At 51.4% G+C, this 14,804-nt stretch overlaps 1 protein-coding gene across 1 annotated transcript in view; it reads left to right on the forward strand.

Moving 5' to 3' along the window:
* Positions 1 to 14,804, forward strand: part of Plekha5 (pleckstrin homology domain containing A5) — a 63,946-nt gene that overhangs the window by 738 nt on the left and 48,404 nt on the right. Inside the window, exon 3 of the mRNA XM_090324512.1 lies at positions 2,968 to 3,025. Coding sequence (XP_090180638.1) covers positions 2,968 to 3,025 — 58 coding nt within the window. The remainder of the gene's footprint in view (positions 1 to 2,967; positions 3,026 to 14,804) is intronic.

Genomic DNA, 14,804 nt, shown 5'->3' on the forward strand with positions numbered 1-14,804 from the left:
CGGGGAGGGATCGAGGGGCGCAGAGACCCGGGGAGAGATCGAGGGGTGCAGAGACCTGGGGATGGGTCGAGGGGTGCAGAGACCTGGGGAGATCAAGGGGTGCAGAGACCTGGAGAGATCGAGGGGCGCAGAGACCCGGAGAGATCGAGGGGCGCAGAGACCCGGAGAGATCGAGGGGCGCAGAGACCCGGAGAGATCGAGGGTGCAGAGACCCGGGGAGATGGAGGGGTGCAGAGACCCGGGGAGAGATCGAGGGGCGCAGAGACCCAGGGAGAGATCGAGGGGTGCAGAGACCCAGGGAGAGATCGAGGGGCGCAGAGACCCGGGGAGATGGAGGGGTGCAGAGACCCGGGGAGAGATCGAGGGGCGCAGAGACCCGGGGAGAGATCGAGGGGCGCAGAGACCCAGGGAGAGATCGAGGGTGCAGAGACCTGGAGAGATCGAGGGGCGCAGAGACCCAGGGAGAGATCGAGGGTGCAGAGACCTGGAGAGATCGAGGGGTGCAGAGACCCGGGGAGAGATCGAGGGGCGCAGAGACCCGGGGAGAGATCGAGGGGTGCAGAGACCTGGAGAGATCGAGGGGTGCAGAGACCTGGAGAGATCGAGGGGTGCAGAGACCTGAGGAGGTCAAGGGGTGCAGAGACCTGGAGAGAGATTGAGGGGTGCACAGACCCGGGGAGGGGCCGAAGGGTGCAGAGACCCAGGGAGAGATCAAGGGGTGCAGAGACCTGGAGAGATCGAGGGGTGCAGAGACCCGGGGAGAGATCGAGGGGTGCAGAGACCCGGGGAGAGATCGAGGGGTGCAGAGACCCGGGGAGAGATCGAGGGGTGCAGAGACCTGGAGAGATCGAGGGGTGCAGAGACCTGGAGAGATCGAGGGGTGCAGAGACCCGGGGAGAGATCGAGGGGTGTAGAGACCCGGGGAGAGATCGAGGGGTGTAGAGACCCGGGGAGAGATCGAGGGGTGCAGAGACCTGGAGAGAGATTGAGGGGTGCACAGATCTGGGGATGGGTCGAGGGGTGCAGAGACCTGGGGAGGTCGAGGGGTGCACAGACCTGGAGAGGGATCGAGGGGTGCAGAGACCGGGGGAGGGATCCAGGGGTGCACAGACCTGGGGAGGAGTTGAGGGTGCAGAGACTTGGGGAGGTCAAGGGGTGCAGAGACCTGGAGAGGGATCAAGGGGTTCAGAGACCTGGAGAGGGATTGAGGGGTGCTGAGACATGGGGAGATGGAGGGGTGCAGAGACCTGAGGAGGTCAAGGGGTACAGAGACCTGGAGAGAGATTGAGGGGTGCACAGACATGGAGAGGGATCGAGGGGTGCAGAGACCTGGAGAGAGATTGAGGGGTGTACAGACCTGGGGAGGGATCGAGGGGTGCACAGACCTGAGGAGGTCAAGGGGTGCACAGACCTGGAGAGAGATTGAGGGGTGCAGAGACCTGGAGAGAGATTGAGGGGTGCACAGACCTGGAGAGAGATCGAGGGGTGCAGAGACCTGGAGAGGTCGAGGGGTGCAGAGACCTGGAGAGAGATTGAGGGGTGCACACACCTGGGGAGGGGTCGAGGGGTGCAGAGACCTGGAGAGGGATCCAGGGGTGCACAGACCTGGGGAGGAGTTGAGGGTGCAGAGACCTGGGGAGGTCAAGGGGTGCAGAGACCTGGAGAGGGATCGAGGGGTGCAGAGACCTGGAGAGAGATTGAGGGGTGCACAGACATGGAGAGGGATCGAGGGGTGCAGAGACCTGGGGAGGTCGAGGGGTACTCAGCCCTCCCGAGGGCGATCGCGGGGTCCCCCCAGCCCCTTCCCCGTGGGCCTCTCCGCTGCAGGGGTGGCCCGGCAGAGATGGTTGAGGAAGCTGGCCAGGCGCTGGCCTGGGGGATCCAGGGGCCCCGGGGCTGGGGCCGGCTTGCTTTTGTCATTCTCTGTTTACAAACGGGGTGCTTGTTTGTCTGAGATGAAACACGTGTTCCCAGGCAGGCCGAGGGCCTGGGGCTGCCAAGGCTGGGGATGGAGGGGGGAGAGGCCGGGAGAGGCCGGGGCCCTGCGGGGAGGGACAGGAGGAAAAGAGCCGAGCTGCCTGCTCTGAGCACCCCGAGGTCTAGAACTCTCCAGCTGAGCCATCCCGACCCTCCTGTTAAACCCCAAGGCCAGAGTTCAGCAAAGGGGTAAAAGGGTGGTCCACGTTTGAAGGGGAAAATAAATATAGAAGAAGAGCAGGGGAGGGAGGAGGCGGGCTGAGCAGGCTAGGGGCGGCCCGGTTTTAGTGGAGGGCAGGGCTCTTCTGACTAAGGCATCCGTTCGCCTCCCCCACCCCCCACCCTGCACCTGTCAGGTGTGCCGCCTGTAGACAGAGAGAGGCCTCGGGTGGATCACACGTTTTATTAAAGAAAAAAAGCCATCCACCCTCATCACCAACTCCAGCACCTCTGAGCCGAGGGGAAGCACTTTCCTCTGATGTGGTTTGGACCTGGCTCTTTTTATTTATTAGTGCTCTGGTTTGATTAGCTTGGACTCCAGCTTACTGTACTATAAACATCCATGCCTATTTAGTTATTTATTTGGTCAATCCTGGGTCTTGAACTCAGGGCCTAGGCGCTGTCCCTGAGCTTCTTTCCCTCCAGGCTGGCGCTCTACCCCTTGAACCACAGCTCCACGTCTGGTTTTCTGGTGGTTTCCCTGGAGATCAGAGTCTCCTGGACTTTCCTGCCCGGGCTGGCTTTGAACCTCGATCCTCAGATCTCAGCCTCCTGAGTCACTGGGAGGACAGGCGGGAGCCACCAGTGCCGGGCAGTCTTTTTTATTTTCTACCACTAATGTTTTTCCAGTCTGTACACTTTTTTTTTTTTAAAGTTAGAAACCTACATGAGTGAAAACAGTTGCTCATGAAAACAAAACAGTCTGAAGCTTAGTCTGCTCTTCCATGGAAATAATACTAATGGTAATCTATTTATCTATTTTTTTTTTAGATTTGCCCACTGGCTGGGAAGAGGCATACACCTTTGAAGGTGCAAGATATTACATCAAGTGAGTCTTATTATTTCTGATTTTCTCCCCCCGCCCCCCCGGGTAATTTACAATCTGTAATCTCTGCTCAGTATTTGGTTGATGGTTTGTCCAGAGTTGGCCATGACGCTTTAAGGTTTTTTGTTTTTCCTTTGTGTGTGTGTGTGTGTGTGTGACTCATGGGGCTTGAGCTCTGGGCCCGGGCATTGTCCCTGAGCTCTTCAGCTCAAGGATAGCGCCCTACCCCTTGAGCCACAATGCCACTTCCCGTGTTGTAGTGGTTAATTGGCAATGAGTCTCACCAACGTTTTTAGTGCCCGGGCTGGCTTTGAACCTCGATCCTCCGATCTCAGCCTCCTGAGTAGCTAGAATTTACAGGTGTGAGCCACCTCGCCCGGCTGCTTGAAGGCTTTTTTGTTTATCATACAATGTGGATTATATACTGTAGTTTTGAAATTTTGAGTACAGAAAAGAATAGTATTCTTGGTTTTCCTGTTTTTTTTTTTTTCTGCCTAATAAGTGATTGGTTGAATTGAGAATTGGTTTGTGGCTGCAGTTAGATTTTTTTTTTTGGTGTTTCTCCTGTATCTGTTACCGATGCGGACAACATGGTAGTCGTTGGTCGTTAGCTATTTAGTACTTGAGTTTTGATGGTTGGTTGGTTATGCTAAGAGGTGCCACACGTTCAGACGCACTCACACACACAACCATGATCTTGTTACATTGCTATCGATCCTTTGCTTCCGTATTTTAACCAGATTTGTTCCTAAGTAGCAAAATTAAGTAAAGCTCGGAAGTTAAATGGCACAAAACCAACATGGGATGGAAGCTTGGCTGAGTGGTCAAGTGTCTGGGTAGCAAGCCTGAAAGTCCCGAGTTCAAAACCCAAAAGAACGGCTACTGGACAAAGCCAGTACACACTTGGCCTTCAGATCAATTCTGCCAAACTCAGGAAGGGTTGTGCCTGAGTAAAAGACTTTTCAGGAGAGCTCCAAAGAAACTTGACTGCCCATCCCAAACTTTAAAACTAATCATCCAGAACACGGAACTAATTTCTAATTCAGCGTTAACTCGGTAGTACTTCGAAATGGATAAAATGCTGGTCAGCAGTCTATTTTTGTTGTTGTTGTTTAAATGTAATCTGTCAGAGGAAAATAAAGGTAGTTTTGTGTTCGTTTTCAATTTGGAACCATTTCAGAGTTTTGTTTTTTTTCTTGCTTAGTTTTAAAAAGCTGAAAGAGAATGCTTAAATATAACATTTGGTGGTAATTTTGATATTTCATTAGCAACAACAGATAGTGTGGGCAAAAGTGTTTCCCCCCCCCTCCCCTCGTGGGCCTTGTACGTAATTTTGGCCAAGAGACATTCATCCCATCCTACCACATTTCCACCAGGTGATAATGACACGTGTGGCTCTTGAGGTGTTTTAGAAGGGTATTTACAGGTAATGAAGTGTAGGTGCCAATAACACAGGCATGAGACACACTGACACCGTAGACTGTTAATTTGGAGGTCCCGGTGTTGTTGGCTCCTGCTACTTTTTAATTTCCATGATAATGTACATTTCCTGGGCGGTTGTTAAGTCGGTGGTGCTGGCTGTCTTTTGGTGTACGCTGAATGGGTATGACTTAATTGCTTTGCGCTTGGTTGTTTCACTGGCCATTCGGATTCGATGTATTTCTTATTTTGGCTTCACTTTCAACTTTGAGTGTTATCCCTAAGAAACTATCTCAGGAAGATGAGGACAACAGTAAGACACTTTAAAAAATATCCTTAGTGGGACGCCAGTGGCGACTCACACCTGTAATCTTAGCTCCCCCAGAAAACCAGAAATAACGCTGTGGCTAAAGCGATGGAGCACTAACTACCCTTGGGCAAAAAAAAACAAAAAACAAACTCAGGGCCAGTGCCCAGTCCCTGAGTTCAAGCCTCACGTCCAGAATTGAAGGGGCAGGGCCCAGTTGCCATCCTTAGCTGCTTTCCTGGATTCCAAGATGGCAGCCGGCTGATTTACAGGGGAGGATGGATGGCTTTGGGCCCAAGCAGAGGGACAGAACGGAAGAGGCTGGAGAAGCTGGCTTCTTCTTGCCAGGATGAACTCACCTGTCCCTGTCAGTGGACACCACCAGCGGAATTCATTCTGAAACTGGGGCTCAGCTTCTTTTACATAAGTGAACCGGTTGGAAAGGTGGGGTTTGTTGAATGGGAGGTGTTGACTGCTTAGTCCTGAGGCCAGGTAGAGTCCCGGGGGTCCTTAGGGATTAAGGCTGTAATATCCTAGAACCCTGGCCCCCTCCACCGGGAGGAGCAATTAGAGACTTGCTGTTATTCTAATGTAGGGCACTATTTTTATCTTAAGCTGCTGTTTACGAGATGGGGGGGCGGGGAAATAATCAGGAGAGCTATTGTGTTCCTTTGTCCCCGAGCACATAATTAAAAAAACAACAACCAAAAAAGCTGCTACCCACAAAGCAGGCCTGTGGCATGTCCAGACCTTCTATTCTACCGGAAGACAGTGAGAAGGGGCAGGGGCTATGTTTAGAATGTCCCCAGTAGAAGAAAAGGGTGTCCTGAAGTAGAGACACCCGAACGCCAGGGGTGGGTATGTTTCAGTTGTTTCTCTGCTGCGAGGCGGTGACAGATCAGAGGACTGGGGAGGTTGGTGAGCCTCGTAGACCTGGTTCACGTGGGAAGGAGGAGGGAAGAGAGGAAAGTCAGACAGCCATGGCTCGCACCTGTCACCCTAGCTGCTCAAGAGACTGAGACGTGCGGATCGCAGTTTGAAGTCTGCCTCGGAAAGGGAAATTCTTGAGCCTCTTCTTCTATCCAGTTAGCACCAAAGTGGTTAAGTGCCCACATGGGGCAAACAGCCCCCGAGTTCAAGCCTCAAAACCGGCACGCCTGTAGCATCCTAGCTACCTAAGAGGCGGAGATCTGAAGAACTCAGGTTCGAAGCCATCCCTGGGAGAAAAGGTCCCATGAGACTCTCATGTCCAATAAATCACTGAAAAAGCCAGAGGTGGCACTGGGACTCAAAGTGGGTAGAGCACTAGTGAACGAGCTCCCGGACAGCCCGCCGGTCCTTGAGTTCAAGCCCCACGAGTGACCAAGGGGGGGGGGGGAAAGGTGGGGAAGGCCACGCTGTCCTTTCCTGTTCTGAGCCTGTCTTCAGAGCTGTGTCTGCTTTGCCACTCAAACGCGCCACGCACTGAACTCTAAAATTATCCCTTCCCTGGGGAAAAAAAAGATACCGGTGGTTGTTGAAAATGGCAGGACGCCGCCGAGACATTGGCCAGTGGAGAATATACGTGGGTACTGGGGCTTGGGCTCCAGTGGGAGGGGAGAGACGTGTGTAGGCCCAAGCCTAAAGACACGGGAGCGCCATCCTCCCATCTTGACAGTCAGCACCTTCCACATCCCTTGTGGACCCTGACGGCTTCTCTGCAGCCCCCGAGGGAGCCCGGGTTGTGTGCGCTTGGGTGTGTTGTCACTGTTTCCTTGTAAGGTCCGTGGGTTCGCGTCTTCCCGGCCGAGCTTCTCCAAGGCTAAGAGCTAAGCATAACGCACCCCCCTGAGCCCCGCGTCCGGGAGACAAGTCCACACACACAATCTGCTAACAAGAGATCTGGACACCATATTTTCCACTTGGCAACAAGCAAAATCACAGAGGAAAATGGTTTATCTTCACCATCAGCATCGCCTCGTACCTGCCCTCCCAGCTTCTCAGAAAGCCGAGAGCCTCTGAGGCTCACAGTTCAAAGCCAGCCCAGGCAGGGAAGTCGGTGAGAGTCTTTTCTCCAAGGAATCACCAGAAAACTGGAAGTAGAGCTGTGACTCAAAGTAGAGCGCTAATCTTGAGAGGAAACACTCAGGGACAGTGCAGGGTTCTGGGTTCAAACCTCAGGACTGGTACGGAAAGAAACATACATAGAAAGATTCTTTTTTTTGAGGAAAAACTAAATTTTCAATGTACCTTCCCTAAGCTAGCCAGCCCCCAGAGTGTTTTGTTATACGTGTGTACATTTTTGATTTATTGTTTCGGTTTCTTGTTGGATTTCCATATTTCCAAGACTGTGGTAGCTTAAAAGACATGGTAAGAATTGTTATCAGTGTTTGTAACTTGGACCGCAGAGCTTAATTAAGTTCGTATTTTGCCAGTCCTGGGTCTTGAACTCAAGGCCTGGACTCTGTCCCTGAGCTTCTTTGGCTCAAGGCTAGCACTCTACCACTTGAGCCACAGTTCCACTCCCAGCTTTTCCTGTGTGTGTGTGGTACCAAGGAATCGAACCCAGGACTTGATGCATGTTAGGCAAGCACTCTACCACTAGGCCACAGTCCCAGCTCCCATTTTTCTCACTGGAAATGAAATCCTAACCCATAAAGTCCAGAGATAATCTGCTCTGCTTACAAGTTACAGCCCTTCTTGCTCCACCTTGAAGATGGAGCTTAATAATTCTTTGATGACAGAAGGGCGAGGTAGTGTAAATGGATGTGTCACTCACTGTACTGAGCTTTACCATGGTTTGGTTTCCCTCAACTGCCGGGCGAATAGAAAACATCACCCACGCCTTACATAGCAAAGAGCCAGCTTCTCCTTTTTTAAAGGTCATTGGCTTGCATGGCTGGATTTGGGTGAAGCCACACAGCTCGCAGCCCAGCAAAACAGTAACAGCCTTCATGGGGTTCCGTGTCGATATTGCGCTTTTCTGGAAATATCAGCTCCGAAAGTGGAACTTTTTCTTGGATGCGCAAATAGAACAGTGTTTGATTTGGACTAATCAGGTTTGAATTCGGATAGCTGGAACGTTATGGACGCGTGCTGAGAATTGTAAAATCCCTACAGCGAGAGGATCTCGGGTCTGAAAGTCATTCATTCAAGGTTGCCAGAGCAAGGGGAAGGGGGAAGAAACTCTTAGCTTTTCATAGAATGTCACAGTGCCAAGCATGAGTACACACACACACACACACACACACACACACACACGCATGGACCGCCATGTGAATATTAGCGTATATTAATGTCACTTGATAGTTTAGATTGTCAGGCAGGTGTTTTTTACACACTAGAGCAATATGATGCTTTAAAAAAAAATCCAAGGACATTGTATTTATGACAGTATGTCATTCTTTATCCCTGTTAAGCACTTTATGCAAATTTGTCGGGCATGACCTATCTGAAAGAAGCTGTCAAGGTCACTGTTTCTGTACCAGTGGAGCTAGACCTGGGGTGGTGGAGTGATCACACACACACTCACACAAACTCACTCTCTCTCATCTACTATTTGTGTGTACCAAATGCCTTTGTGAATAAAATAGTCCTTAGGAACTTATAATTGGTTGGGTTAGTGAAATAGGGAAAATGCGAACACTCGTATATAACAGTAAGCCATGGTAAATGCTACCAAATGTGTGTGTGTGTGTGGTGTCAGTTACAGGCTTGAAATCACAACCCATAAGCTTTTTCACTCAAGGCTACCCTTGTATCACTTTAGAGCCACAGCTCCACTCGTGGTTCATTGGAGATCAGAGTCCACTTTCCTGCCTGGCTGGCTTCGAACCTGGATCCTCACATCTCCTGAGCAGCCGGGATGGCAGGCGGGAGCCAGGGCACCTGGCTACGCCTACATATTTCTGACTGCATGGATTGAAAATTGGGCCCGACATGTGGTCTGCAGGGAGGCCTTCTCTCCAGCATGGAAAATCGAGTTCTTAGGGCACCCAGCGTCGCAAAGACCGAAGCCCTGGCCGTGACCTTGGTCTCGTCATGACCTTGGCCCACCACAGATTGAAAGCAGAGCTATAGGAAGAGGTGGGGTGGGTCTGGAAGGGCCCTGTCGTGACACTGGGCTCTGCTGTCTTTCACCTTAACCAACCGGTCTCGGTGGTGATTTCCTGGCGTGGAAATCCATGCAGTTAGTTAATCATTCACACACGCCCTCCGCCCTGCCAGTCAGTTTTCTCTCCCAAAGCATTGCTTGACTCCTGTGCTTTAGTGATCCGGGGACCTGAACGACACACACACACACACACAACCAGGAGGTCTGTGTGTCTGGGGTGTGGATGGTGGGGGGGGGGCAGAAGGACAGCCAGTAAACTCTTAAGTACATCCCACAGTGTGTAAGAATGTGTAAGTGAAATCAGCCACTCAGATATCCAGGGTGTGGAGGATTGAGACCCGAGCCGAGAGGAGGAGGCGGGGTCACAGCCACGCCGGCCCTCATTGGCTGATACTCGCAGTGGGCGGGCTCTGCTGTCCCCTGTGCAAGTGACCTCCACCTTTGCAGTGTACTGGCTGGGCTGGGAAGAGGTGGGGGTGGGGGTGGGGGGAGGGAGGATGGGTGCTGGTCCCAGGAGCAGGTTTTGTCCCCAGCCCTACAGGATCACGATTGATTGTGAAAGCACCATATTTCTTTTATGCTGCTGGTGGTTAGAAGTTAGGGTAACAATGGAAAACATAGGGAGGGGAGAATGAGAGACAAGACTGTATTAAATAAACTCCTTTGGTTGTTGGGTGTGTGAACTCAGGGCCTGGGCGCTGTCCCTGAGCTTCTTTCCCTCCAGGCTGGCGCTCTACGCCTTGAACCACAGCTCCACGTCTGGTTTTCTGGTGGTTCCCTGGAGATCAGAGTCTCCTGGACTTTCCTGCCCAGGCTGGCTTTGAACTTGTGGTCCTCAGATCTCAGCCTCCTGAGTACTAAACACCCTCCATTAAAAAAAAAAAAAGTCCCAATGATAACCGTACAATCAGCACCCTAACTCGTTCAAGAATCGGGGTGAGGTCGGCTGTTACAGCCGTCACAGGTCCTCGCCTCCAGAATGTTCTATGGGTTTACCACCTAGGGTTTGTTACACCAAGTACCTTTCTACCCCAATTAGTCAGTGCACGGCCTGTGTCCTGGCACATAATGATGCACGTCCGTCCCCGACCTGGTATGATCCACCCTTACGTCTCGTCTGGATTCTGCGTGCCCCCATTTCCTGCAGGAATCAGTATCCATCCCTGCACTTGTTACCGTTCTCTGTCTTGATTCAGTGCTCTGACTGGTACTCATTTGTTTAGACGTCTGGCCAGTTGTCTTCTTTTTTTCGTCATTGTTTTCTTTATTTTCATGCCAGTCCTGAGCCTTGAACTCAGGACGGAGGCGCTGTCCCTGAGCTTTGTTGTTTTGTTTTTTTGTTTTTGTTTTTTTTGGCTCAGGGCTGGCGCCCTACCACTTGAGCCACAGCACCACGTCTGGCCTTTTCTGGGTGGTTTTATTGAAGATAAGAGTCTCGTGGACTTTCTGGCTGGCTTTGAACTGTCATCCTGAGCTCTCAGCCTCCCGAGTAGCCAGAATTATAGGTGTGAGCTACCAGCACCCGGGTAACCATGTTTTTCTTAGGCGTACATAAAAGTAAAGTTGAGGTGTACTCATGTATGTAAGGTCGTGTTTACATAAGTGTATGTGTTTTATATTTGTGTACAGCGCATGTAGATACGTGTAATACCGTGTATGTGTATATATTATGTACATGTGTGGCTACCACGGTTTTACCTACTCCTAAAGCTTATTTTCTCCTAGCTGGTGGTGATTAAAAAGTAAGCGTAAATAGAGAATCATACACTTAGGAGAAAAGAGAAGTGGATTTCTGGCTTTTTTTTTTTTTTTTTCTATGTACGTGGGGCCGAGGAATCGAACCCGGGTCTTTGTGCATGCTAAGCGAGCACTCTGCCACTAGGCCAAACTCGCCTCCCCCAGGGCAATTTCGAACGTAGGAGTAGCTGATTTCGGGGGAGGCAGGAAGAAAAGAAATAACCCTGTATTTTGTAAGTTTTGAAACTGAATGAATTGAACTGCGGGAGAAATTATTATGATCAGTACAGGTCGTGGGGACGGGGAGGGAACGCCAGCTGCTCCGAACCCCCCATCACGAATAAGAAAGTGGGGTCACAGCAGTGCCGAGTATGAGATTAGCGGATTGTTGGCCGTATTAATAATGGGGCTGTGCAGGGGTGAAGGGAAATCGTGTCACACCGGGCACACACCGCCCGCTGGCACGAGCTGAGCCCGGGCCCAGGGGTCAGGGTTCAACCCGTGGGGCAGGAAAAACGCTCAGCAACATGCACGGTGCTGGTCAAGATGCGCAGGAAGGGTACAGAGGACTCGAACCCGCGTCTTCATGCAGGTGAGGCCACGAGGCCAAACTCCACGCCAGATTTTGTGTTGTTTTTTAAGGCAACAAAGGGGTTGTGCAATGCCTCACTAGGTGTGGAGTCATTTTATACTAATCCATATGCTATTATTACGAAAACTTTACCCCCCCCAAAAAATCATTTCAACCAATAGAACAATTCTTCATCCCCGGAGTCAGAGCTGACAAGGAAAATTTAATGAACAACTGACAATAGTAAAATGAATAATGACAAATTCAGCCGCTGTTAATACAGTTTGGACCGACCACAGGCCGGAGAAAGGACCAGAGCTAGCATACCAAGGAATGTGCTAGTGTGCCTTTGACTTTGAGCAGGCACGAGTGGAAAAAGCTCGGGCTCACTGACTCATGGGGCCGTGTTTGTTGCTGCTCAGTAAAACATGGCAAAACACAGCTGTGAGCAGAGTCCTTGAGAACGAAACTGGGCTTCTTTAGAAGACTTAGCAAATATTGCCTGTCTCCGTCAAAGCATTTGGTCTAGTCAATACGTCATATACTGTAGGGAAGGTCGCCTTAGTGGTCGAGGGCTTGCCTAGCATGCATGAAGACCCGGGTTCGATTCCTCAGTACCACATACAGAGAAAAAGCTGGAAGTGGTGCTGTGGCTCAAGTGGCAGAGCGCTAGCTTTGATCAAAAGAGGCTCAGGGACAGCGCCCAGGCACTGAGTTCAAGTCCCAGGCCTGGCCAAAAAGAAATAGTCATAAGGAGGCTATCCCAGTCTCGGTTGGCACTGGTGCTTCGAACGCGCTGTCTGTGTGTTCAGGGCACAATTGCCTCCTGGCTGCCACATTCTCCATCACACCTGGAGATTTCCCGATTAACCGTCGCCTTTCAAGACTGTACGGTTCCCTCACGCTCCAAAATCCCATCCCTTCCCGCGGTGAATCGCCTGCAAGCTCACTTCTTACCACTTCTCGAGGGCTGCATGCGAAGTTCTAGTGCACTTGCTTTTTAAAGTCTGAACAAGAACGTGTGCTCGCCCAGGGCACGGATATGCATTTATTACCGAAGCCTGCTGGGTCACCTTCAAGGTGACCTTGGGGAACTGTGGGGCTGGAGCCTGTGCTCTGGGCTCCATCAAGACACCGCCTGGACGCTGTCACCCCCACGGTGTTAACTCTGCTAAAATCCAATTCATAACTCTGTACTGCAGTTTCGTCTTTCGTGTCCCCTGCACTTGATTATTTTTAGGGCTGGAGACGTAGAATTCTCAGGATTGTTTGTTTATTTATTGGGGTGTTTGTTTATTTATTTATTTACTGAAGGCTTGGGCTCTGAGTTTTTGTTGTCGTTGTTTTTTGTTGTTCATGGGAGTTGAACTCAGGGCCCGGGCGCTGTCCCTGAGCTCTTCAGCTCCAGGCTGGCGCTCTACCCCTTGAACCACAGCTCCACGTCTGGTTTTCTGGTGGTTCCCTGGAGATCAGAGTCTCCTGGACTTTCCTGCCCTGGGCTGGCTTTGAACCTGTGATCCTCCGAGCTCAGCCTCGTGAGGAGCCGGGGTGACAGGCGGGAGTTGCTGGTTTGATTTCACTGACATAAAGGTGTCCCTAGAACCTGTGGATCTTCTACTGACGTGTCCTTCCCAGAGGATTTTAACCTGAGCTTACAGACTGAGCCGCGTTCCTTCTCGAGGGAATGTCCTAACGTTTACTGTTAGAAATGTTCAGACTACCTCTTGAAGAAAGAGAGGAGGAAAATTTCTCCGGAGAAAGGAACTAGGAAAGCTTGCATGTGCTGTGGATTTGCATATTTTATGGATCTTCTTTTTCCCTTTCACTCCAGTTATTTTTAAGGGAGAGAAAATGAAATTTGCCAGGCACCCCCATTCTCCACACTCCCACGGGTACAGTCATAGTCCCCTCCCCCCTTTATCTCCTTTCTTGTCCCCTCCTTGCCTCCCTCCCCCTTTTCCTTCCCCCTCATTTAATTTTAATTTTTTTTTTCCAGTCCTGGGCCTTGAACTCAGGGCCTGGACACTGAACCCCAGTCCTGGACTGTCACGTGGGTACCCCGTGTCTTACTACACTGTCACACACGATAGCTGGCGGGGCCCACATTGAGAAAATACTGAGTTTTGCTCCAAAGTAATTATAGATGTTGGCCTTTTCCATGCTTCCTAAGTCATAATTTGTGTAATTATATTCTAGTCGTTTCATTCTTCCACTACGTGCTAATGTAATAACCTCGAGTGAAAATTGTTTTTTTGGGGGGGTGGGTAGTCCCTGGGCTTGAACTCAGGGCCTGGACACTGTCCCTAAGCTCTTTGGCTCAAGGCTAGCACTCGACCACTTGAAGCCACAGTGTGCTGCTCCCGGTTTTGAGTGTCTCAAGAATCTCACAAGCACTTTCCTGTCCAGGCTGGCCTCAACTCGTAACCCTCTCACACCTCCTCCTTGCTTTCACGTACGGGGGATTTGAACTCGGGGCCTGGCACCTGCTTGGTAGATTCTTAACCACTTGATTGTCTTTCCTCTGTCATGAATGTCGCCAGCTCCCCACACAGAGATAACCCAGGGGGCACAGACGGAATGAAGGGGTCACATAGCCCCCCACGTAGCCGTCCCAGTTCTCTTGTCCCCCAGAGGGCTGTGGACAGATGCTGGAGATAAACCCCGGAGCCTCAGTCACTGGCTGGTGGTTGGAGGCGGTGGCTGTGTGGACCTCGGCTGGCCCTGTAGACTCATCCCAGACAGCAATTTACTCAGGCCACAGACGCTGTCTCCTGTCTTGTTCTCTTTGAGACCAGGGCGGGGTGGGGGGGGCGAGCTGGGGCGCAGGGAGAGTTGTTTTATGTGGGTGTCTGTTCACGTATCACAAGGATTCTCCACACTCCTGCCCCGATCATGCAGGAGAGATGTGGACCTGGGACTTGAACCCAGGCTGCTACCCCTGCGTTTTGCTTCGCTTTTCCCTCCCTCCCTCCCTGACTTCCTTCCTCCCCTCCCCCCCTTTTCTGCCAGTCCTCAGGCTTGAACTCAGGGCCCGGACACTGTTCTGAGCTTCTGTTGCTCGAGGTTGGCACTCTACCACTTGAGCCGCAGCACCACTCCCTTGGGGGTTACAGATATTGGGGGGTTCCCAGAAGGGAACTTGAGCAGGAAGGCGGGGCTTGTCCACTAAATCCAGAGCACATAGCCCTCTCTCTCTGGCAGAGTCTCACCGGGCTGTAGTTCAGGCGTGTGAACCCATGACACCCCTGAATATATGGTTAGTGTAGTCTTGGGTGCCAGCTTTGCCACCATGCGTTCCCTCTCCCTCCCTCCACCCCTGCTTCACTGTCCCTCCCCCAGAGTCCTGGTACCCATGACAACCTGAACACGCTTTCCGGTATGCGCACACCGTTGCCAACATATATTCATCCAGAGAACCAATAATCCTCTTCTTTTTTAAATTTAAATTTAATGTAATTTTTCCCTTCTGGGAGCTGAGCTTAACGCTTGGAGAGCGAACTGAACATGGCCTCCTTGTAAGGTGGCCGCAAGTGTCAGCCAATGAAATGGCTTTCCCTGACTCAGGGACACATTGAAGTGTAGTATCCACCATCCGTCCGTTCCCTCCTTCGGTGAACCGGAAGACAGCCCCCCTCCGCTTCATTTCATCAGAAGG

This window comes from Megascapheus bottae, chromosome 35, assembly GCF_031878675.1.
Source record: "Megascapheus bottae isolate mThoBot1 chromosome 35, mThoBot2.hap1, whole genome shotgun sequence".
In the NCBI taxonomy this organism is placed as follows: Eukaryota; Metazoa; Chordata; class Mammalia; order Rodentia; family Geomyidae; genus Megascapheus; species Megascapheus bottae.